This window comes from Lepidochelys kempii, chromosome 10, assembly GCF_965140265.1.
Source record: "Lepidochelys kempii isolate rLepKem1 chromosome 10, rLepKem1.hap2, whole genome shotgun sequence".
Taxonomy (NCBI): Eukaryota; Metazoa; Chordata; order Testudines; family Cheloniidae; genus Lepidochelys; species Lepidochelys kempii.
In genome coordinates this window covers 38989082-39010431 of record NC_133265.1, presented here as the reverse complement: position 1 = coordinate 39010431, position 21350 = coordinate 38989082, and the positions used below count along the sequence as shown (strand labels likewise).

The following is a 21350-nucleotide window of genomic DNA, read 5'->3' as shown; positions in this document are numbered from 1 at the left end:
TTCCACCCCACCCAACCTGGGTACATCCCTCATAACCCTCTCCAGCTCCCCTCATCCAACCCCGGTGACCCCCTTCATAAACTTCCCCAATACTCTTCACATCCAACCCCGGTAGCCCCCTCATAACCTCCCCCCCAATCATAATGTTCCCCGGCACCCCCAATCCAACCGCGGTAAACCCAGTCATAACCTTCCCCAGTGCCCCCATCCAACCACAGTACCACCGACATAACATTCGCCAGTACCCCCCATCCAACCCAGGTATCCCCCCGTCATAATCTTTCCCGGTATCCCATCATCCAACCCTCGTACCCGCCCCGTTTAGCCCGGAACCCCGCGTCACAACCTTCCCCAGTACCCCCTCCGTCCAGCCCCGGTACCCGCCCCCGTCATAACCTTCCCCAGTACCTCCATCCAAGCCCGGTACTGCCGATGGTTATGTTCTTAACCTCCAAGTCTGTGGCATCCCCTTAGGTGGGTCTCAAGCGGGGGAGCAGGGTGTAGTGTTTTGGAAGGGGGTTAACAGCTGCCTAAGTACCCAGCAGCGGAACTAACGTTGCTAAGGACGTGTTTCCCTCACGGACCACCTTTCCACAGTGACCAGAGTCCACGAGCGGGGCACCGCCCCCTCCTCATCACCAGAGCGGCGTGCGCGCCAAGACAGCGCGTCTGGGTACGAGAGTATACGCGGTGCATTATGGGGCGCATGCGGGTAGTTCGTGATGACCTTTGTGTAAGGACGACTGATTTAAAGAAGCCACGGCCTCGAGCCTGCCTCGGCCCGCCAGGTGTGGGGAACGGGCCGGGGGAAGGGCGTACATGAGTACAGGTTCTTGAGGGAGGGTATAGTAGTGGGGGTTGTACCGCCCTGTGTGTGCAGTGCAGTGAATACAAATACAGCATGCTGAATACGTGCCAAGTATGATTAGCTGGTTAATGAAGAAATCTCCTTCCGATCCTGGTGTTTTCACAGCTATGGATCCTGATGACCTGGAAGAGCTGGCAGTGGAGCTGCAAGGGAAGACTGTTGGTGGCTGGGGCCTTGTGCAGCTTGCAGCTGGTACAGGTTTTGCTGCCTATGTTATGTGGGCAGGAATTCTCATGCCTGGCTTCCGCAGAGTGCCTTTAAAGTTACAGGTAGATCATTCGCCAGGGCTTTTTCATGGGGATCTCTTCTGGTTTAAGAGAAGAGGCATTAAGTATATATTTAGCGGTGTGGGGGATGAATATTACCAAGCTTTTTATATAACATGATTTTGTTCCCCCAGTGTGGTTTATAAAGGCATCCTGGAAGGTGCATGAAACATTTCTTTACTATAGTGTTTCTGTTCTGTCACGTACCCACTGGTTATAGGGTCACTCATGAACTGGCCTGCTGGCAGAAGGATATTTGAGGCATTTGCTATGGGAAATAAAACCACATGAGAATTATTTTGTTAGTTTTTGTTCTTAGCAGCCTTGCCAAATGTCTCTTGTTTTAAGATGTTTAATTCTGAAGGCTCCCAAACCACTTTACAAATGCTGCACCTGAAATATAGCTGACATGATTAATATATGTAAAGCTGTAAAGTGAGAAGATCTCTATGATAGGCTTCATTTTTAGTACTCCAGCTGTGTTTTGGTGAGAACTACTTAGGATCCAACCTTCTGCTTGGGTAAGCTTCATTTAAATCAATCTACCAGCTATGGATCTGGCTCCTAATTTCCAGTTGTGTTTAGCATAGTGGCTGAGGCTAGCTCCTCTAGGTCTCAGTCCCCAGTTTGCTTTCTTCAGGTGGTTTCCTCCTATTCAGATAGACCTAATGTGTAGGTGACCAAAGCGACTACCCTTGACTTCACTTTATTGCCCTGATCTTGCAGTCAAATCCATATAGGCAAACCCTTGTGCCCATGTGGAAATCTAATGAAGTTAGTTGAGCTCTGGGCTATAACAAGTGTTTGCCTGTACAAATCCATTTGCAGGATTAGGCCTTGTTTGTAATGAATGTGCAGCCTGCACATGTGTGGAACTACATGTCCCAAAATACCATGCTTTGCAGGATGCTTTACTGAATCCTGCAATACTCTGACACGACTGGAACACCAGAAAGGTAACTTGTGTTTGACTGGGGCTTATTTCTCATTTCTCTAACCCAGGTGCCATATGTACCATCAAGTGCCAAGCAAGTTGAGAATGTGATGTCGCTGCTGAAAGGACGCTCTGGGAAGATGGTGGATTTAGGGTCAGGAGATGGCAGAATTGTAAGAGAGGAAAAAGTCCTCTTGTCTGATATTCACAGCTGCTGGTTTGCATTTTGAAGAGTTAATAGTGTTAAAGGTATCTCCCACTGCAAGAGCATCCACATCCTGCTCCCTGTTACGTCAGTGTATATCTAGAGAAACTTAGTTGGGATTGCAGTAGGCTTACACCAGTGTAACTCCTTAGACTGGAAGCTCTTTCAAGGCAATTGCTCTTACCCATTGTCTGCAAAGACTTCCTGGGACTGGAGTAACTGTGAGTTGCTCCCTAAGGAGCATGCCTATGTCCCTTTCCTAGACTTGGACTCCTTAACGAATCTGGGACTGGAGCAGTTGAGAGCCCCCACACTGCTGTTACTCCTCACATCTTAGAATGACTCCTGCTGGGAAAGGAAGGGATTGGAGCAACTATAGTACCCCACAGCCAGTGGAAGGGAATCGCTTTAGCTTATCAGAAAAAAGTTCTGATAAGACTGGTACTTACAACCATGCTCATGCCTGTCTTGTCCCCTCCTCCTTTCCTCATTCTGAGTCTGAGCCTGCAAGGTGCTGACTGCCTCTTGGGAGGTCCTGAGCACACTGAACTGAGTGGAGTTGAAAATTCAGCCCTTCACAGGATCACGCCCTCAGTCTCTCTAGTCCACTGCCTCACTGATTTATCTCTAAGGACGTACCATGTTACATGTTGAGCTTTGCCAACTATCTTCTACACTGGCATCTGGTCATTAATCACCTACTCCTTACCTTCCTACCCCATTCCCTAAAAGAGCTGATTAGAGAATGCAGTGCAAGTAAATATGCTCCTTATGGACAGTACTCTTATCCCATTCCCCACAGTGACTGCTCCTGGGAATGGAGTAGCTGGAAGCTCTCTGATCTACAGCCACTGCTCCAGAGATTATTTCAGGAACAAACATGGAGGTTTATTTTGGTTTCAATTCCTCTCTCCAGGTATTAGAAGCATATAAACGAGGCTTCAGACCAGCTGTTGGCTACGAACTCAACCCCTGGCTGTTGAGACTCTCCAACTATCGTGCCTGGAGGGCTGGGTGTTACGGGAAGGTTTTCTACCATCGGCAAGATCTATGGAAGGTAACTTCTTGTGATGGAGTCAGGACTCTGGATTTCTGAGCCTGCCTGACTACATTGTCTCTAAGATCAAAGGACCTACCACCTCTGCTAAACACAGACATCAGGGCTTTAGCCACGCTGGACAAAAGGTTCAGCATTCTCCTCCAAACCTACTTATTAGAGGCACTGGGTTTTTTTCCTCTTTTCCCCCACTGGAACTGTTCCTTATGAATCAGATATACTTTGTGTGCTAGAAATTTTCCTCAGTTCCTACATCAGCAGCACTGTGGCAAAAGGGAGAAGAAAGCCACATTGGCCCTCTCTGTCCAATAATATTGAATTACTGTTAAGTCACCTTTGTAGGTTCCTCAGGTGTGTTTAGCTGGGATCATCCATCTGTTTTCCTTCTTCTGGCCTTTAACACACACAGCTGAAAATGATGTTGAAAACACTGAGGTCTGGAGAGCTGGGAAACTCTACAAGAGGGATAATGAAAGAGCCCCCTAGCTTGCATAAATGTCCTTTCTCAGTGCAGCTGTAGGGCAAGCTTGAAGATGCTCCTCTCATATTGACCGTCTATAGCTGGGGCTCTAGAAGTGCATCGAGCCTCCTAAAGATCTATTAGCAAAAGCTGAACCTCTCCACACATCTAAAACTAGGCTGGAGAAAACACTGGCGGGGATGGATTAGATCAGTGATTCTCAACCTACAGGCCGCTTGCAGCTCAATCAGCACACAGTTACAGCCCATGTGACATCCTCAGGGCCATACAGATAGTGTATATATATTGTGTGAATGCAGCTCGCATAACACACACAGCCACATTGCGGCCCACAATGGTAAATAGGTTGAGAACCACTGGACTCTATGAACTAATAAGTCAGTCCCATCTCTACATTTTGGGACCCTAAGATTTTATTTAATCTGTTATCAGAGACACACCTGCATCTAGTCCAGTAACAGGGTTTTTGCAGCACCTCCTGATAACAGCACAACTCCGCCCTCCCAAAAATCTCACTTGCTCAATATTATTGACCTCTTTGGGGTTTAGAATAACTTCCTGTATGTCAACAAGTGAAGTTTGACCCTTGTGCACAGATCTAAGATGCCACTAAGATCCTCTTTCCCCAACACACATTGTACAATCCCCTCAGCCTGTTATTTCTCTCCCCTTGACTGACTTTATCCTCTTAAAGGTAAACGTGTCTGACTGCAACAACGTCTCTGTGTTCCTAGCTCCCAGTGTGGTAAGTCCAAGCATGCTCTAGGGACAGGTACAGGAGGTTAAGGGTGAAGGGCTGGTTGACAATTTCATACTTCGTTGGGCAAATCAATGAGAAGGGAGGATACTCAGACTAATGGGATCATCCTGAATGTTGGCAAAAACCCTTAAGAAAATGGCACTAGAACTATATATGTTTCACATAACCAATCAAATCCTAGTGCAACTGCCTTAACAAGGCTGCTGTGAACACCTCCTAATGGCCCCATCATAGTCAGTGGGAGTTTTCGTTGAGCGGGGATAGTCCAAATGTTGGATCTGCTGAGAAACTGCCCACGTGTGCTGAGTATACACCTCTTACTGTATCCCCAGCCAGCTCTGTGAGATGCTGAGCACCGGCACGCCCAGTGACTACAGAGGTAGGTGAATGCAGTCAGCATTGTGTAGCTGTAGGGATGGATACATCAAAGTTTGCATTTTGTGATTCAAAATTCCTAAACATGCTGGGGTGCTGAACACCTGCGCCTCCTGCTTGTTTCAATGGGTGCAGCAAGTGCTCAGTGCATCTGCAGATCTGGCCTCAGTTCAGAGATTAAAAAAAGGGTTATCATAAACCCTGCTTATTCTGATAGACTGGCAATACTTAGAAGTCTTGCAACAGGGGCCTACTGAACTCCATCCCAGGTAGTGTTGAGATAAGTTTCTATGAAGCTATTATTTATTGCCCTGTGGATATTACCACTAAAGAATAGATCTTGCTGGCATTTACTTCTCATCTCCAGGGAGCTAGCCCCCTTCTGGGCTATTACTGTTTACTGTTGAGATAAAATTAATTTTTGGACATAAAAGCAAAGCTCAATGAATGTGTCCTGGGGCTTCATCTATAAATGCGTTTCCACCATGCCCACCATAGTGGGGTCCGGATCCTGACTGGGGCCACTGGATGCCACTTCAATATCAATATTAATAATCAAAATGACAACTCTGCTAACCAATGGCAAACCTGCAAAAAGTCTCTAGAACGCATCACACACACACACACCAACTTTTTCCCCTCCTTGTGATATCTGTGACTGTTAAAAACAGCTTCCCCTTCCTCCTCCCCATTAGCTACCTCTCCTAGAGACAAAGCTGCTTGCGGAACTGCCAGACGAGGCCCGTGTGGTGGCTGGACGCTTCCCCTTTCCCACCTGGATGCCAACCACCAATGTTGGAGAGGGTATAAACAGAAGCTGGGCCTATGATATCAAGACTGTACGGCAAACAAAGAACAAATTTGAGGGAAGCCCAGAATGAGTTGAGAGCTCAGCTGCAGCTGGGGTTTACAGCCTGGACAATAGCATTGGAGCCTCTGCAAATGTGTGTGCTTTTTTAGCCCCTCAGAACTGCTCTGGAGGGCAAATGCTGCCATAGTGTGGCTGTTCAGCTGAACAGCTCAGCAAGCATGGGGGTTGGGGGGGTGTTGCAATGAGAAGGGAGGGGTGATGATTTGCCAGACTTTACCCCATGTGCTCTGGCTTCCCTAGAACCAGAATCCTGGGCAGCCTTTGAGCTGTGGAATTGGGCTGGAAATCCCCAAAGAATTGTCACAAGACTGAAGAGCTGAATCTTTGATTCTCGTTTGAAATAACTCATTTCTCTTCTTAATTTATTTGCAATTCATTTTCTAACAATAAAAGGGCTACGGGACTCTGTTCATTCTTCTGGCAGGACTGGGGTGCTGCTTGCCCCTCACTGTAGACAGAGCCATTCTGGACTGTGTTCAGAATTCCCTGGGGGGAAGGCTCAATAATGCAGCTTCTCCAGGTCTCTCCTTTTCTCCCTGCTAATCAATTCCCTGTAGGTCCTCCTCACATAATCCCCACGCAGCAGGCCCTTCTCCATGGAACAACTCACCATGAGTGCAGAGCAGTAAAGTCTCTTCAGTGCCCTGTGCATAAGAGCAACTGAGCTCAAATCCTAACCTGAACCCTACTTTAACTCCTCTCTAGCTCAGACAGGGGAGTTAGCACCGGTGAAGCACAGCACTTTGCAGCTGTTACAATGCTAAAGGCAACGGTCTAGCAGAAGGTGAAGGGAACCTGTTAATTCAGGTGCATAGTAAACTGAGTCCACCAGCTCTGCAGTAGACTAAGTTTGGGTGATGGTTCAACCCACTCTGGTGCTGCACTACCCTGAGGTATCAGCAATGGTGCTCTGCGGCTACTGAGCACTTCTGCAATAAAAGGGAAATCTTTATGGCCTGCTGGACGGAGGGAAACTTGACAAAACAAGATAAAGTGGGAACAAAGCACTGAGTTTTGATCTTGATTTTTAGTAAATTTATTTACCTCTTTACAGTCAAATGTATACTGCTGATTTTCTTCTCAGCAAGTCCTAGTCCTCTAGTAAGAGGGCCCTAATGTGAAGAGCACTTGCTGGAGTGGATTATCTCTTGGTGTGCCAGAGCACTGAATACTACAGCCTGGCAGCAACTCAGTTTTATGTCCTTGTCTTTCCTATGATTGTCAGGGCCATGGCAAAAGCTACAGTTCTGGGCTGATGGTCCTTTTGGATCTCTGCATTAAGTGAGCATCAGAAGCCCCAGCACTGAATGCTCTGGGTGCCTCGCTCCCTACAAGTTTCCTTAACCTCAGGATCTCCTGCTTGTACCTGCAAGAAACACAGGTTACAAAGAAAAGCAATATCAACCTTGCATCAGCTGTGGTCATAAGAACTCTGCTGAGGACTGAGATTGTAAAGCCAATGTGAGGCTGAAGCCAAGTTCCCAAACGCTATCCAGACGGGAAAACTACAGCTAAGGGCAGTGCTACATTTGTCCCAACACTTCATGTGAACTGATACCTAGGAACTCAGCCAAGGGATTCCATCAGCAACAAGCCTGGGAGTTACACCAGGCATGATTTTGGTCCTCTGTTTTTAAGAGCAATTAGTTGCAGTTGTACAAGCTAAGTGTAATAGCACCTCCTGGTGGTGGAAGCACTAGCAGCTTCTCTCCCTTGCTGTGGCTGTGATGAACCAGTTGGAGACAGCGGACATGTTAAATGAGTTACAGAGTGGAAAGGCTTTGAATTCTAGACAGTCTTCCCCACTCATCCCCTCCTTAGCCTCCTACACAGCTTTCATCATCTGCAGAGTGGGCTGCAGCCCAGAGGAAGGAAATATTATGTCCCTAGAAAGAACAGATGCAAACTCCCTTGATCATGCTGAGCTACTGATAATGCCAGCTGCTTACACAGCTGGATTCACTTTCAAACATTAGCTGGGCTGCACTGTGGGAAGGCAGCAGTTAGGTCAGGTGTCTACACTGGAGCAGTTATCACAGTATTCATCAGCCCTGGAAGTAAGCCTTCTGCATGGGGCACAGGACAGATGAAGGGATCCCTATCTCACCTTGCAAGATGCTTATCTACATATTCCTGCAGCTCCAGCACCTGCTCTTCTGCCACAATTGCCTGAGTCAGCAGCTGGCTTCTCTCCCTCTCCAGATCCTCCTGGGGGCAGAAATAGCAAGGAGAGAACAAGAAGTGATAAGGGAGTGCTTTGTGGGAAGCACTGGACTGGTGCTGACTCTTCCCTCTGAAGTGGTCATCAAATCAGAGGCTACTGAATTTCTCATGCACGCATCCTCCAGCCCTGAGATTTCTGGGCATTAAGCTAAATAAGCTGCCCGGTTAACTGAAAATCAGAACAACATTCAGACACATGAGCCTCCCAAAAAGCCAAACCACAGGTGTTCAGTGCCCTGAAAACAATGACATCCTACCCGTGCAGCCAGCTTGGAGACACTGTCAGGTGCATTGAGATGGGCTGAGAGGGGAGGTGCTGTTTAATATCAAAGCCTCCTGTTACACGATCAGCAGGAAAGAGTGTTAAATCCAGGCCTAAAACACCCCCAGTTATCCCCAGACAACCACCTCACAACCTACTCTCTCCACTAGGGCGGTGTGGGGATTGGTAGTGTGGCTTCCAGATGTACAGCATTGGAATGTATATGACCTCCATCCCCTTCCCTTGCAAGAGTTTTTAAAGAGATCTTCCCTTTATAATAATAATCTCTGGCTCTTATTTAGTGCTTTTCTTCAGTAGATCTCAAAGTATTTTACAAAGGAGTATTATCCCCATTTTACAGCTGGGAAAACTGAAGCACAGAGTTGTGCTATGACTTCCCCGAGGTCACCCAGCAGGCCAGTGGCCAAGCCGGCATTATATCTCCTCAGGTTTTATTACAGTGCTCTATCTGCTAGGCCACACTGCTTCCCTCCTTTAGTCCTTGTCTAAATGAAATTTAAAAAAAAACAACCAACCATGTGACCACAAAGTGTTATATGATTTCTCCTAACTTGTATGGACAGAAGAAATGATAGGAAAGCATGTTTTGCTTCGGTGTCTATAGCTAATCCAGACTAGGAAATTGAAGCCCTGCTGCAAATGCTTCCAGCAGTTGTCCCCCCGCAACCCAGCACTGAAAGTGATTGAAGTGCTAGAGTACTGCAGGCAACAGTGTTTCAGAAACTGTGCTTGGGGTCTCTGCGACAGCCTTTCCTCTTGAATGTTTCCCTTCTTTGTATTCACCAGTGGTAGTAATAAAGGGAGCGCTAGTGTTTTTAACTACCATGGCAACCAACCCTGCTCAGGGCAACATGGTGGTAAAACTGCCACTGGCCACAAGCAGCTTGTCTGCTCTGGAGCTGCCAGTGGTGTTATCTCCCAGTGGAGCTGCACTGCTGCTGGTGCACAGATGGGAAATGTTTTGGAAGAGCTCCAGCAGGTAGCAGCATGTTAGATCAAGAAAAGCATCTGTCCTGGGAATGAAGATGTAATGGTAACGGTGGCAGTGACCATTACAATTGCAGAAGTGCTTGGTCTATGCTTAGCCCTCTTTTCAGTCTGCCTCAGAACAGAAAGTATTTTACCTGCGTGGTATGTGTGAACTCCTGGAGCTGCTTTCTGATCTCTGCCCAGCCCACCTCATCCAGCTTGCTAGGATAGAGCAGCAGATGTTAGTTACAATCATGTATACAAAGCCAGACCATCCCTAAACCATGGGGCTTGGCATGGCCGCCAGACTGCTACTGCCTTTTCAGCACCCCAGAAAGCATAAATTTCAGATCATCTTCCAGCCTGATTCCCTGCATGGCTACAGAGCACACCTCTATTCCTTCGCCTGCCTGGGCAATGAGAGTCACAGGTCCTATAACCTGGATCTCTGCTGAGGTGGCTGGATTTGCCCTTAGTTTACATCATCAAAACAGACATGAGAAGGGACTCAGTGCAGAAATAATCATTAACCTGACTCACTAGGGTTGAACTTTAAGGGAAAAGAGGTGAGAGGCAGAACAAATGCCAAACACTAGCACTTAATTCTTTTTGTGCTTCTGCACAAATCCACACATTCTAAAGTGGAGTGTAAAAACGGTGACAGATGAGCTAATTATGAAGAAATAGGCAGCCAAGCCATGGGAAAGTTCTTCCTATTCTGTCCTGGACTGAATAAGTAAAATATAGGTCACATCTGATGGCCAGGGGATTTTGATTATATAGAAAGAATGGTATGAAATGAGAAATGCATTGTGTTCAAACTCTAGCCCATATAGAAGTTAGAGGCTTAATTGGGATTGAAAGAGCTCCCTCTGGTGACTGTGTTAACAACTGAAAAAAAGTGAGCTGTAGCTCAGGAAAGCTTATGCTCAAATAAATTGGTTAATCTCTAAGGTGTCACAAGTACTCCTTTTCTTTTTGCGAATACAGACTAACACAGCTGCTACTCTGAAACCTTTCTGGAAGAAGGGGATTTTAATTTTATATAAGTAAAATAGTTAAGAGATCAAAAATAACAGCAAAATACATATGTTTAAATAGTAATGGAAATACAGCAATAGCTCTCAGTGAATCAACTCTGTTAAAAACATGCATTTGCAGTGTTCTAGCTGTATTGCTCTCAGGATATGAGACACAAGGGGGGTGAGGTAATGTCTTTTATTGGATTAACTTCTCAACAGAAGTTGGTCCAATAAAAAAAAAATTCCTCACCCACCTTGTCTCTAACAATATGCATTGTCAGTCTAGTAAAAGGAGGGAGATCATGGCAAGGATATAAACAGAAAATAAATGTCATTACAAGTATGGATAGAACACAAGCCTCTAAAAGAAACTTAACAGGAAGATGCATCACTAAGGTCCAGATTCTGCTACTTTTGTCCCTTACTCCTCAAGTAGTCCCATTGAAATAAATGGATGCACTCAAGGATTAAAGTACTGCTCAGCACGGGAAATGATGGCAGAATCAGGCATAGAGCTAGCGCTCATTTCTAGAGACACTTGGTAACCATGTAGCTTAGGGTCTCACTGATTCAGAAGAGTTACATATTTGAATCTCTTTAAAACTGAATTTCTGTTTGAAATATGTCACACTAGAGACTCCATGGGTAAGGCTTTAATACAGTTTATATTATAAACTGAATTCTCTTTCTCATTCACACACCCCAATTTCAAGGGGGGGAGGATGATTTCCACCTACCATTTCTCACATGAAGTCATTCACAGAAAAGTGTTCAGGAAAGTGTCAGATTAATTGGACAAGTATTCTGGTTGATAGAGGTTCATATCCTACCCTCATCACCAGGGGATCTAAGCACTTTCCAGTAGCACATTAAGAAATTTTACTATGGTCTGTTACGTGTCTGTTCTCTCATCCTCTTCCCAAGGAGAGAATTGGGTGTGCAGTGTAATGTTCTGCTGTGGTAGGGTATTTACAAGAATGAGGTGTTGAAGAAGGGGGAATTTTTTTCTGAAAATTATTCTCTCTGTCCACTCATAACTCCAAAGCAGCTTCATCTAAGAACTTCTAGCTTCTGTTATACTCTAATCTAGTGACAATAGTGCATGGGACACCTTGACCAAGCTGGAGCATAAAAGCTGTTACTCATTAGAGACAGAGCCTGATACTCCACTGCCCTGCCCTGCCGCCATTGTGTAGACCTGTTGAAAGGAAGTGCCAAGTGCATGTGAAATGGTAACAAATCAGATGACTAGTGTTTTATGCCCACTTTGTCCTAGTGTCAATCACTGCATGAGGAATTAGGCAACAGAGAAACAGGGCCTGAATTTGTTGGTCTTATATGTAATAGCTTTTGGGAGGGGTCTAGTACAAGCTCCACTGTGTAATCTAAGCTTTCATTGAAAAAGAAATATGTTTCTAGCCCTCTCTGTTGGGAAGACAGAGTCCTCTGTGCTTACAAGTTTAGCAGGGTGAAGTTACCAAAAAATAATAGGCTATTCATGGTGGAAAAACTGTAGTCCCTCCAAGTTACTCTCCCTCTCCCCTCATCTGCCAATCATCAGAATTTCTACTGATTCTTCAAGTTCAGCATAGCGAGTATCTTTAAACACATGCCCATAGTGTGGTAGTACTGAGGACAGCAGCAATGGCAGGCCCTTCTCACCCTGTATACTTCCCTGCTCTTGATTGCAGAATCTCCTCTTAGTTCCTGAGTCACTATTACTTCCTATCACTAGAGCCCTGCAAATCTGCAGCTATCCACTTTGTATCCACGGACCATGTTTGTGGATCAGATGCGGATAAAACTTTGTATACGCACAGGGCTCTACCTATCACTGCTGCCTGGAAAGATGGATCCCTTAGAGAGAAGTGTGGACAGTGTCCTCTTTAGGCCCTAAGGACACGAGACCATGTGTGTCTCCTGCAGCTGCAGTGCCCCCTGCAGGAGGCATATTTCTAACCTTAACAGTTTTATACTAACACAGGGGTCAGCAACCTATGGCACACGTGCCAAACATGGCACACGGGCCAATTTTTAATGGCACGCTGCTGTCTGCCAGACCCGGGCAGACAGCAGCGTGCCACTAAAAATCCTGCCTGGCCTGGCCCACTCTTTTCCATGGACGATCAGCTGACAGCCCTTGCTATGGAGGGGGAGAGGAAAAAGTGGGTGAGAGGTAAAAGCAGAGCCGCAGCGCACTCTCTGCTCCAGGGATCTTGGGGAAGGGGGTGGAATCAGGGCATATCCCCTCCAGCCCCCTGCCATGAGCCGCTCAGGGCAGGGGGCTGGGAGCACCCCTAAAACCCCAGCTCACACCCCTAGCACTCTGCCCTGACCCCTGTACCCCCCCACACACCCCAGCCCTCTGCCCTGACCCCTGAACCCTCCTCACACACACCCAGCCCTCTGCCCTCACCCCTGCACACCCCACACACCCCAGCCCCGTGTCCTGACCCCTGCACCCTCCCCCCCACAACCCCAGCCCTGACTCCGGCACCCTCCCCACATACCCAGCCCCCCCAGCCCTGACTCTTGCACCCTCCTCGCACACCCCCATCCCCATGCCCTGACTCTTGCACTCCCCACATCCCCACTCCCACTCTGAGCACCAAACGGGAGCTCCTGCACACACACACACACACCCACATTCCCACCTGCACCCCTCGCACCAAATGGGAGCTGCCCAGGTAAGCACTCCACACCCAAACCTCCTGCCCCAACCCTGAGCCCCCTCTCTCATTCTAGCTCCTGACTAGACCCTGCACCCCAACCCCCAGCCTGCTCCTTCACCCCCAGCCCTGTTCTCAGCACACTCCCACCCTCATCTCAGTGCAGAGAGAGGAAGAGAATGGCTAGAACCAGGAAGAAGGTAGGTACCTACTCTATGTGGACAGGGCCAGGACCGGCAGCAGGCTGAGCGGGGCCGGCAGCCGGGACCCTGGCTGGCAGGAGCCGGCGGACAGAACCCCAGACCGACAGCAGGCTGAGTGGCAGTGGGCCGAGCCGCTCAGCCCACTGCCAGTCTGGGGTCCTGGCCACCGGCCCCGCTCAGCCCACTGCCAGTCTGGGGTTCTGGCTGCCTGCTCCTTGCCAGCCAGGGTCCCGGCCGCAAGCCCCACTAAGCCCGCTGCCGGCCTAGGTGAATGGAACCCCAGGCCGGCAACGGGCTGAGCGGGCCGGCAGCGTAAGATCAGCATTTTAATTTAATTTTAAATGAAGCTTCTTAAACATTTTGAAAACCTTGTTTACTTTACATACGACAATAGTTTAGTTATATAATATATAGACTTATAGGGAGAGACATTCTAAAAAACGTTAAAATGTATTATTGGCACGCGAAACCTTAAATTAAAGTGAATAAATGAAGACTCGGCCCACCACTTCTAAAATGTTGCCGACCCCTGTACTAGCATCTGTTCTCTCTCTGTGAGCTCGGTAATTAGAGTCTCAGTAGAATAACTGAGTAGTGAGGAAAGAAAGATAACTCATCAAAAACTACTGAATAAGTGACAAGCAGCCAAATCTAGGAGGTACCAGACACAGTTGTGGCACACCTGCACCAACCCCTGCTCCACCCAAAACTTGCAAGCGTGTTCATGTACTGTGAGAAAGCAGAAACAAGACTTCCCTGATTCTTTAAGGACACAGGTAGTCCCATTTAAATCAATGGCACTACAAGTATGATTAAAATTAGGGCCTCAATGGCTACCTCATTTCCAGACTAAGCATGGTGTACCTGACAAAACTGACTTTTCCACTTACTACGTTTTTGTACATATTAAATTATTTCAGCCAGCACGGCCTCTCCTGTCCTTATTTATTTCCTTTCCCCAAACAGCTGAAGCAGCTCTGGATCCGTAGTGTTATGCAGAGGGATGAAGGAGGCAGCCACCTTTGACACGGAGATTACAATACCAATTACATAAATGGAAGCTACTTACTGGTGAAGAGATGGTCCTAGTGCAGAGCTTTCACGCAGTCTTTTCTATAGGCAAAGGAAGAACAAAATCTTTGTGAGCATTAACCCAATGGAATCCCTGTTCCTTTGCAGGGCCAGCATTGGACACATCTCTGTTGTTGTAAATGGCCACCACTGACACTAACAAGGAAGTGCTGTGCAAGATGATCTCAAGGCTTGTGGCTCTTCCTCTCTACTGGGAAGTAAAGCTAGCTCATTTGAATTTAGGAACATAACTGCTCTTGGACAAAATTAAGGAGAGGAAATGGATAAAACTGGAATCTTTCCAGGTACTGTCTGCCATTCAATTCCTTGTATATTTTATTTTGCTGAGACAGTAAAGCCTCTAAGGACAGTGAAATCTTTGCTCTGCCCTCTTTTGCCTCCCTGGCTTTTCTCCAAAAAGTGAGGCTGCAACTATAGTATCCTTAAGGTAGTTATGGACTAGCAGCTCTCACTGCTACCACGACAGAACTACTGTGAGAGCAGCAGTACCTGCTACCAGAGTCGACCCCTTCTTCCCAGCCTATTCACTCGTTAGCTTCCTCCACAATCCCCAGACTGAAGAATAAACAACCCTCCCCCACAGATCTCTGTCATCCCTACAACTTCTCTGCAGTGTGCAAACCTACACACTGTAGAGGTCCAGCAGGTACAACTATACTAGACATGACAACTGTGATCAGGTGTCCCACCTCCTCACAGTTGTCACAAGGAGAGGCACAAAGGGATGGAGAGCATGGGCCATTGCTGGTGCTGCCCCCCAGAAGGGCAGCCTGGGCTACAACAAACACTAGAGCAGTGGTTCTCAACCTGCAGCCCAATCAGCACACAGCTGCGGCCCATGTGACATCCTCAGGGCCATACAGGTAGTATTGGATGTGGCCCACAATGGTAAATAGATTGAGAACCACTGCACTAGAGGATCAAGAGGGGAAAATGAGAGATCAAACTGAACCTCTCTTTCCACCTGACAAGTCCACTCCCTGCACAACAGCAATGCAGTGAAGCATGTGGTTACCTTCTCCTGCAGTTCATGCAGCTGTGTCTCTAGTTTTGCTTTGTCCTCTCGCAGCTGGTTTAGCTCCTGGGTTGTGCTTGTCAGTAGCTCAGAATCTGTGATGGTGAAATGGAACTCAGGAGGGCCTGGGTCTATCTTGCTGCCACCCTGAGACTGGATCTGCTCACGCTGCATCCTTAAAAGAAGCCAGCAGGGTAGTCAAACAACAAGTAATAACAATGAGGGAGGCAGCATCAGCTCGGTAAATTACTGTCCACTTGTTTCTGCATATCTGATACCAATGAGAGGCCAAGCCGCACACTGAGATGAGTAGAACCAGCCAGAAGCATTCATACTATTCTTTGGCATGTTTCTGCTAACAGAGAGAATAGAGGAACTCAGAGTTCCATCAAAGCCAGTGCTTCTCAACCATTACCTACAGTCCTATCTGCTGGGAAAGACAATGGTACATGGTTGTGTTTCAGGGAAGGGCTCTATGAAATGAGAAGGACACAGCATCAAGTATGGAGCAAGTGTTGCATGGAAGGATTATGTAGCATGAGGTAACCCTGGTTAGAAAAATTAAAGTAAGTGCTGTGCATTTATACTGCACCTCTTGCCTATAGAGCTTTACAAAGTTTAGCAAGTGTCTTAATTCACATTTTACATAGTGGGAAACTAAGGCACAAAGAATGCCTGAATTTCGAGAAGAGTCCCAATTTTGGGTACATAAGTTGAGATGCTTTGCTCCTGATTTTCAAGGGTGTTTAGCAAGTCAAAAACAGAACCCAAGTTTCCAGATCACAAATTCTCCGCTCCAACCACTAGCCTCTGGTTGCCTCTCCACCATTAATGGAGGATAGTGTAGTGTTGCTCTGAAGGACTATAGAGCACAAGTTGTTCTAAGCAGTCCTTCTTATTTGGGTGCTTTAGCGGGATGATGATCTTTCATGGCTACAGAAAGGACTCAAAAGCCCCCTGACCTACCTATAAGCAATCAGCAGGTTTTCATGTGTTTTGATAAGGTTCTGCATACGCTTCTTGTAACCGCGCACAGCTCCAGCCAGCTGCTCCTCCCGAGATTTATGGGCAGCCCGGATGTCCTTCAGCATGCCATCCACAAAGCACTTCATGTAAGCATGGTCAGCTGGTACTTTGTTGGGCCCCTTAGAAGCATTTGATTTGCTGTCCATATATTCCTTTAAACACAGAGAAGGAAATCAGCTCAAGCAGACTGCTGGACACAGAATGGCTGTTTCCTAAGACACTCAACCAATGTATTAGGGTGGCTACTCCCTGTCCTGCACAGGAGAACTCATCATCATCAGAATGCTTAACATTTACAGTACTTTCCAATTAGTAAGTCCAGTACAAACTAACTAGCCTCCAGCAAGTGGGGAAAATGAGGCACAGAGACGTTAATGCCTTGGACACACAGTGAGTCAATGGCAGAGGTGAGAATGCTGGCTTCTATTCCTCTGCTCACTCCATTAGGCCACACTATCTCTGACTCCTTGTTTGTTCAGAAGATTACAGAGCTCTATTAGAAACTGAGCTGTTCTTCTTAGCAAAGGTTCCTTTCAGTTGTTCTCTTGATCCATCACCACACTGCAATCTCTTGCAGCTGTTGGCAAAGACTTTACTGTTACCTAGGATGGAGAGACTAGCAGATTTCTTCCAAGATATGGCCAGTTTTCCTCAATGAACTGTCCTGCAGAATGTACTCAGGGATCAGTGTAGGTCCTATGCCATGAAGTCTAACACTTCTGCAGTGCTCTGAGTCCTCATTGATCCCCTGGAAAACTCATTGCATGCCAGAGAAGTGTATTCCCATAATAACCTTAGGCCACTCATGTTACAAAATTCTGTGATACAGCAGGAAAGGTGAAGAGGCCATGGATCATGGAGGGTGTCAGTGTTTCCTCCTGGAGGAACAAAGGGAGGATTCTTTTACCACAGACGATGGAGTCAGCACACTGTGAAGCCAAAAGTGGCACAGTCTGGCCTGCTGAGAGAGACTTCCAGGGCACTGGATTTAAAAGCCAATTGAAAAGTAGCCATAATAAATAAAATGAACGTGCAATTAAAATAACTTGACCGAGAGAGAGACGTGGCAGAGACTCGGTGATAGTTCTGGGCTGTCACATGGGAAATCTGGGTCAGGCAATGATTTGGGTACTCCTGCCCCCAGACTCATGGGCTGCAATCAGAATACATGCAGCGTATTGTTAGACTTTCATAAAGAGGGAGAAAAGATCCCATTCTTCAACTCTCCCTAGCAGCCACCTGACAGAGTGGTATTACTCCACTAGCCTACAGCTCGAAGAAGGAAACAGTAGAGTTTTAAGAGCAGTGGGCAGTGGCCAAATTCAAATGTCTGCATGTAAAACTGGAAGGAATAACTAAACCCAAAGAATGGAAATGCAGATGCCCATACATGGCAGGGATCCTCACCACCAGGTCCTTGATGTACTGAGTAAGACGACAGCGATATTCCTCATTCAGCTCCTTCAGCTGAAGCTGCAGTTGGGAATTCTCAACCTCCACCTCCTTGAGCTGGCTCTGAGAGGTGAGCAGCACCTACAGCACAAGAAGCATACAGTCACCCCAGGGAACCAGGTTCTTCCCTGGGCCTCCTATTGGCCAGCTGAGCTTTAATCACTAGTACTCAATAGGAAAAGGAAGGTTAACTTAGAAACTTTATTCTCAAACAGTCCATTTTCCCAGGAAAAAGTCACTATTAAAAAGCAGGGCATAAGGGACCACATCAGACAGTTCATAAAGGGCAGAGAGGGAGGGAAGATTCTGCTGTCATCCAAGAACAACCCAGGAAATGTTTACTGCACCCATTCCCCAAATATGCTGCCCATCCCCCAAAGAATCTGGGCACCAATTGATTGGCACCTTCCCTCTGGTGATCTCAAAACACTTTACAAGCATTATGGAATGACGTTTCAGAACCTTGTGAGGGAGGAAATTCTTATTGCCTCTATTTTATAGCTAGGAAAACTGAGGCAGGGAGCTGTTCAATAACTAAAAATTGGACTAAGACTCAGCAACTCATTTATGTGGCCCCTTAGTATTGAGGAACTGAATCTTCCAGGTACTAAAGGGGTTAGTTTATCCAGAAGAATGACAGTTTCTGGCTTCCTAGAGACAGAAGCACAAAACTTAACACATCCATGGTGGATGAGCTGGCCCTGCTCCATAGTGCTATACAAATGTGCTGAACACAGGTGTTTCTCCTTGATATAGTCTGACCCTGCTATCAGAAACAGCAGCTGAGATTGATCAAGCCCTCCTGCAGAATGAGATGCTGACAAAACTTCATGGAGGGGAGACTTCCAGGTCAGAGCCTCACCCATCTTGCTATTGGCTCCAAGTTACTAGCGTATGGTGCTGTACAACCAAAGGAGGAGCTGACAATCTCGGTGAGTCACAGTGTCAGAGGATGGGTCCTAGGGATCTTACCGCTGACTGCTCCACCAGTTTGTGCTGAGTATTGCGAATCACTCTTTTGGCTTGCTGCAGCTCCTTCCCCATTGCCACCCTGCATACACAGAATGGGGGGACATGTCACCTTAATCATTGAGATGCTCTTCCATAAATGGCTGTTCCATTGTCCCAGAATACTGTCCACGCCATTTGGCATACTGTAGTGCTTAAGGCAAGGAACCAATAGTATTGATTAGAGCCAGAAAAAGCACAGGCAGGAGCTATGCACCTGTCCTACCCCACAACTCCATGCAACTTTGCCAATTTATGTCCTCAAGGCTGAGCAACGCAAAAAAGCCTGATATCCTGGTACAGGTATCTCTTAAGCAGATATTACAAACTGTGGCCCACTATATGCTGGGCTGAGACCATCAAACTCTGCTCACTTGAAACCAAAGGCAAATTTCATTCCAAGCCTACTAATGTGAAAGGGAGAGCAAAGCCCCTCTAGTCACAGCCTTTCCCCTAGCATGGGCTGAGCTTCTCAGTCTCTGCCTATTGATGGAAGGAAGAATGATCATATGCTTAAGACACAGGAACTCAGGAGACCTGGGCTCTGTTCATGCTCTGCCACAGATTCTCTGTGTGATCCTGGGCATGTCAGTTAGGCTCCAGTTTTCAAAGGGGCATCAAGGATTTAGGGACCCAAATTCCACTGACCTTCAATAGGAGACAGACACCTAAAATCCACAGGGCCCCTTGAAACTTGCAGCCTTTATCTCTGTGCTTTCGGTCTCTCGCTGTAAAATAGGGATGCTATTCAATTCATTCATGTTGGTGAGGCTGAGATATTCCAGTGCGAGGGGCTAGGCAAACAACTCTACTAGGGGGTGGGATGGCCTCAAACACTCACACTCTCTGTTCCAGCTTCTGTTGCTGAGAGTCATAGGTTTGCTTCATTTTTTCAATCTCAGCTTTTCTGTGATCCTGGTTTCCAAGCAACTAAAAGACAAGAATGAATGGGGAAGATGAAAGGCATCCTGCAAAGAGAATGACTGAACTGCAGAGAAAGCTCACTGAGAAAGAAAAAATTACCAGTTACCTAACGGATTGCCACTCGCTGGAATGATACGTGCTAAAGGGGGTGAAGTGAAATGCAGGGGAAAGGGCAGACGGAATAGGGAGCAGCTAATACACTAAAATACAGCTAATACAATAGGAAGGTTGTGTTAAATCTATCCTGGCTGTATAGTGTGGAAGTATAACTTTGTATAAGTATGGCGTTGTATAAGGGGACATGCTGGATACATTGTATATGAGAGGGCATGCCAAAACATGTTACAAAGTATCTGAGGGAGCACATGTAGGGACAGTTAGCTTTTGAATGGAGAAGCAATTAAGATAGAGCCAGCACGTCTAAGAAGCAGGCATCAGAATGGAAGGTGTGAAGGGCAATTAGTTAAGTTAACTGGAAGCTGTTAAAGGAGATTGTTAAGGGTGGCAGGTAATTGAAGATACCTGACTGGTCTCAGGGATCTCGAAGGGTGGTGACTAAAATCTTTTTTCTTCTTTTGTCTGTAACTTCTCTGTAACTTGTTCTCCAAAAACTGTATAAATTAAGAGACACAAGCCCCACTCGGGGGGCTCACTTCTAAATGTATTAGCAGAGCAGCTTTGCTAATAAAACAGAGTGGTCTGATAAATTGTGAGTCTGAGTCAAACTTTGACAATAGGTATCATCACACTAAGTGTGGACTCAGATGAGATGTGGATAGGAGAGTCAGATTACCATGAGAAACTAAATGGTTGGTACTGAAGCACTAGTCAATATCACACAAATGATGAGGCAACTGAGGCAAGAGGCTACTCCAGCCCAGCATTCTCGGTTTGCTTTATCACCACCACCTCCAGGGGGTTGTCTATATCCCTAGCAGAGCTCTCAAGATCCCTCTCATTCAGACCACCCGTTCAGCCAAGGAATGAAGGCTAATACTTTTTTCCCCAGTGGGATTCCTTGACTTTACAAAGCTTTTGATCCGGTGTCTCCCACAGTATTCTTGCCAGCAAGTTAAAGAAGTATGGGCTGGATGAATGGACTATAAGGTAGATAGAAAGCTGGCTAGACCACCGGGCTCAATGGGTAGTTGGCAGCTGGTATCAAGCAGAGTGCCCCAAGGGTCAGTCCTGGGGCCGATTTTGTTCAATATCTTTATTAATGATCTGGAGGATGGTGTGGATTGCATTCTCAGCAAGTTCGCAGATGACACTAAACTGGGAGGAGTGGTAGATACTCTGGAGGGTAGGAATAGGATACAGAGGGACCTAGACAAATTAGAGGATTGGGCCAAAAGAAATCTGATGAGGTTCAACAAGGACAAGTGCAGAGTCCTGCACTTAGGACGGAAGAATCCCATGCACTGCTACAGACTAGAGACCGAGTAGCTAGGCAGCAGTTCTGCAGAAAAGGACCGAGGGGTTACAGTGGACGAGAAGCTGGATATGAGTCAACAGTGTACCCTTGTTGCCAAGAAGGCGAACGGCATTTTGGGCTGTATAAGTAGGAGCATTGCCAGCAGCTCGAGGGACGTAATCATTCCCCTCTATTCGGCATTGGTGTCCAGTTTTGGGCCCCATACTACAAGA

At 46.8% G+C, this 21350-nt stretch overlaps 2 protein-coding genes across 28 annotated transcripts in view; one reads left to right on the top strand and one right to left on the bottom strand.

Moving 5' to 3' along the window:
* CCDC78 (coiled-coil domain containing 78) overlaps positions 1–21350 on the bottom strand; it is a 127185-nt gene that overhangs the window by 64067 nt on the left and 41768 nt on the right. For 17 of the 20 annotated variants that reach the window (XM_073363046.1, XM_073363034.1, XM_073363036.1 and 14 more), the window contains 9 exons: positions 19621–19709; positions 18744–18822; positions 17727–17852; positions 16260–16471; positions 15294–15468; positions 14256–14299; positions 9448–9514; positions 7925–8025; positions 6830–7183 (listed from right to left, as the gene is read on the bottom strand). In XM_073363046.1, coding sequence (XP_073219147.1) covers positions 7057–7183; positions 7925–8025; positions 9448–9514; positions 14256–14299; positions 15294–15468; positions 16260–16471; positions 17727–17852; positions 18744–18822; positions 19621–19709 — 1020 coding nt within the window. In that variant the 3' untranslated portion in view covers positions 6830–7056. Of the gene's footprint in view, positions 1–6829; positions 7184–7909; positions 8026–9447; positions 9515–14255; positions 14300–15293; positions 15469–16259; positions 16472–17726; positions 17853–18743; positions 18823–19620; positions 19710–21350 lie in introns of those variants that run through there. The other 3 variants (XR_012161205.1, XM_073363050.1, XM_073363049.1) reach the window with 3 other exon arrangements.
* Positions 613–21055, top strand: ANTKMT (adenine nucleotide translocase lysine methyltransferase). 8 transcript variants are annotated; one of them, XR_012161206.1, is made up of 7 exons: positions 686–788; positions 974–1137; positions 2137–2241; positions 3190–3330; positions 4506–4556; positions 18528–18703; positions 19682–21055. XR_012161206.1 is itself a non-coding variant. In XM_073363057.1 (7 exons), exons 1-6 carry the CDS (start codon positions 698–700, stop codon positions 4913–4915), a joined length of 564 nt encoding a protein of 187 aa, XP_073219158.1. In that variant the 5' UTR covers positions 686–697; the 3' UTR covers positions 4916–4950; positions 5642–5713. The 8 variants fall into 8 exon arrangements, 5 of the variants coding, with proteins under 5 accessions (XP_073219156.1, XP_073219158.1, XP_073219154.1 ...); XM_073363057.1 differs by lacking the exons at positions 18528–18703; positions 19682–21055 and adding exons at positions 4904–4950; positions 5642–5713; XM_073363055.1 differs by lacking the exons at positions 686–788; positions 18528–18703; positions 19682–21055 and adding exons at positions 613–673; positions 5642–10245.

Coding starts and splice junctions, on each gene's coding strand:
- ANTKMT (XM_073363053.1), top strand. CDS start 698: ATGGGGCGCATGCGGGTAGTTCGTGATGACCTTTGTGTAAGGACGACT. Junction 789..973: donor AGCCTGCCTCGGCCCGCCAG/GTGTGGGGAACG, acceptor GTGTTTTCACAG/CTATGGATCCTGATGACCTG. Junction 1,138..2,136: donor GAGTGCCTTTAAAGTTACAG/GTAGATCATTCG, acceptor TCTCTAACCCAG/GTGCCATATGTACCATCAAG.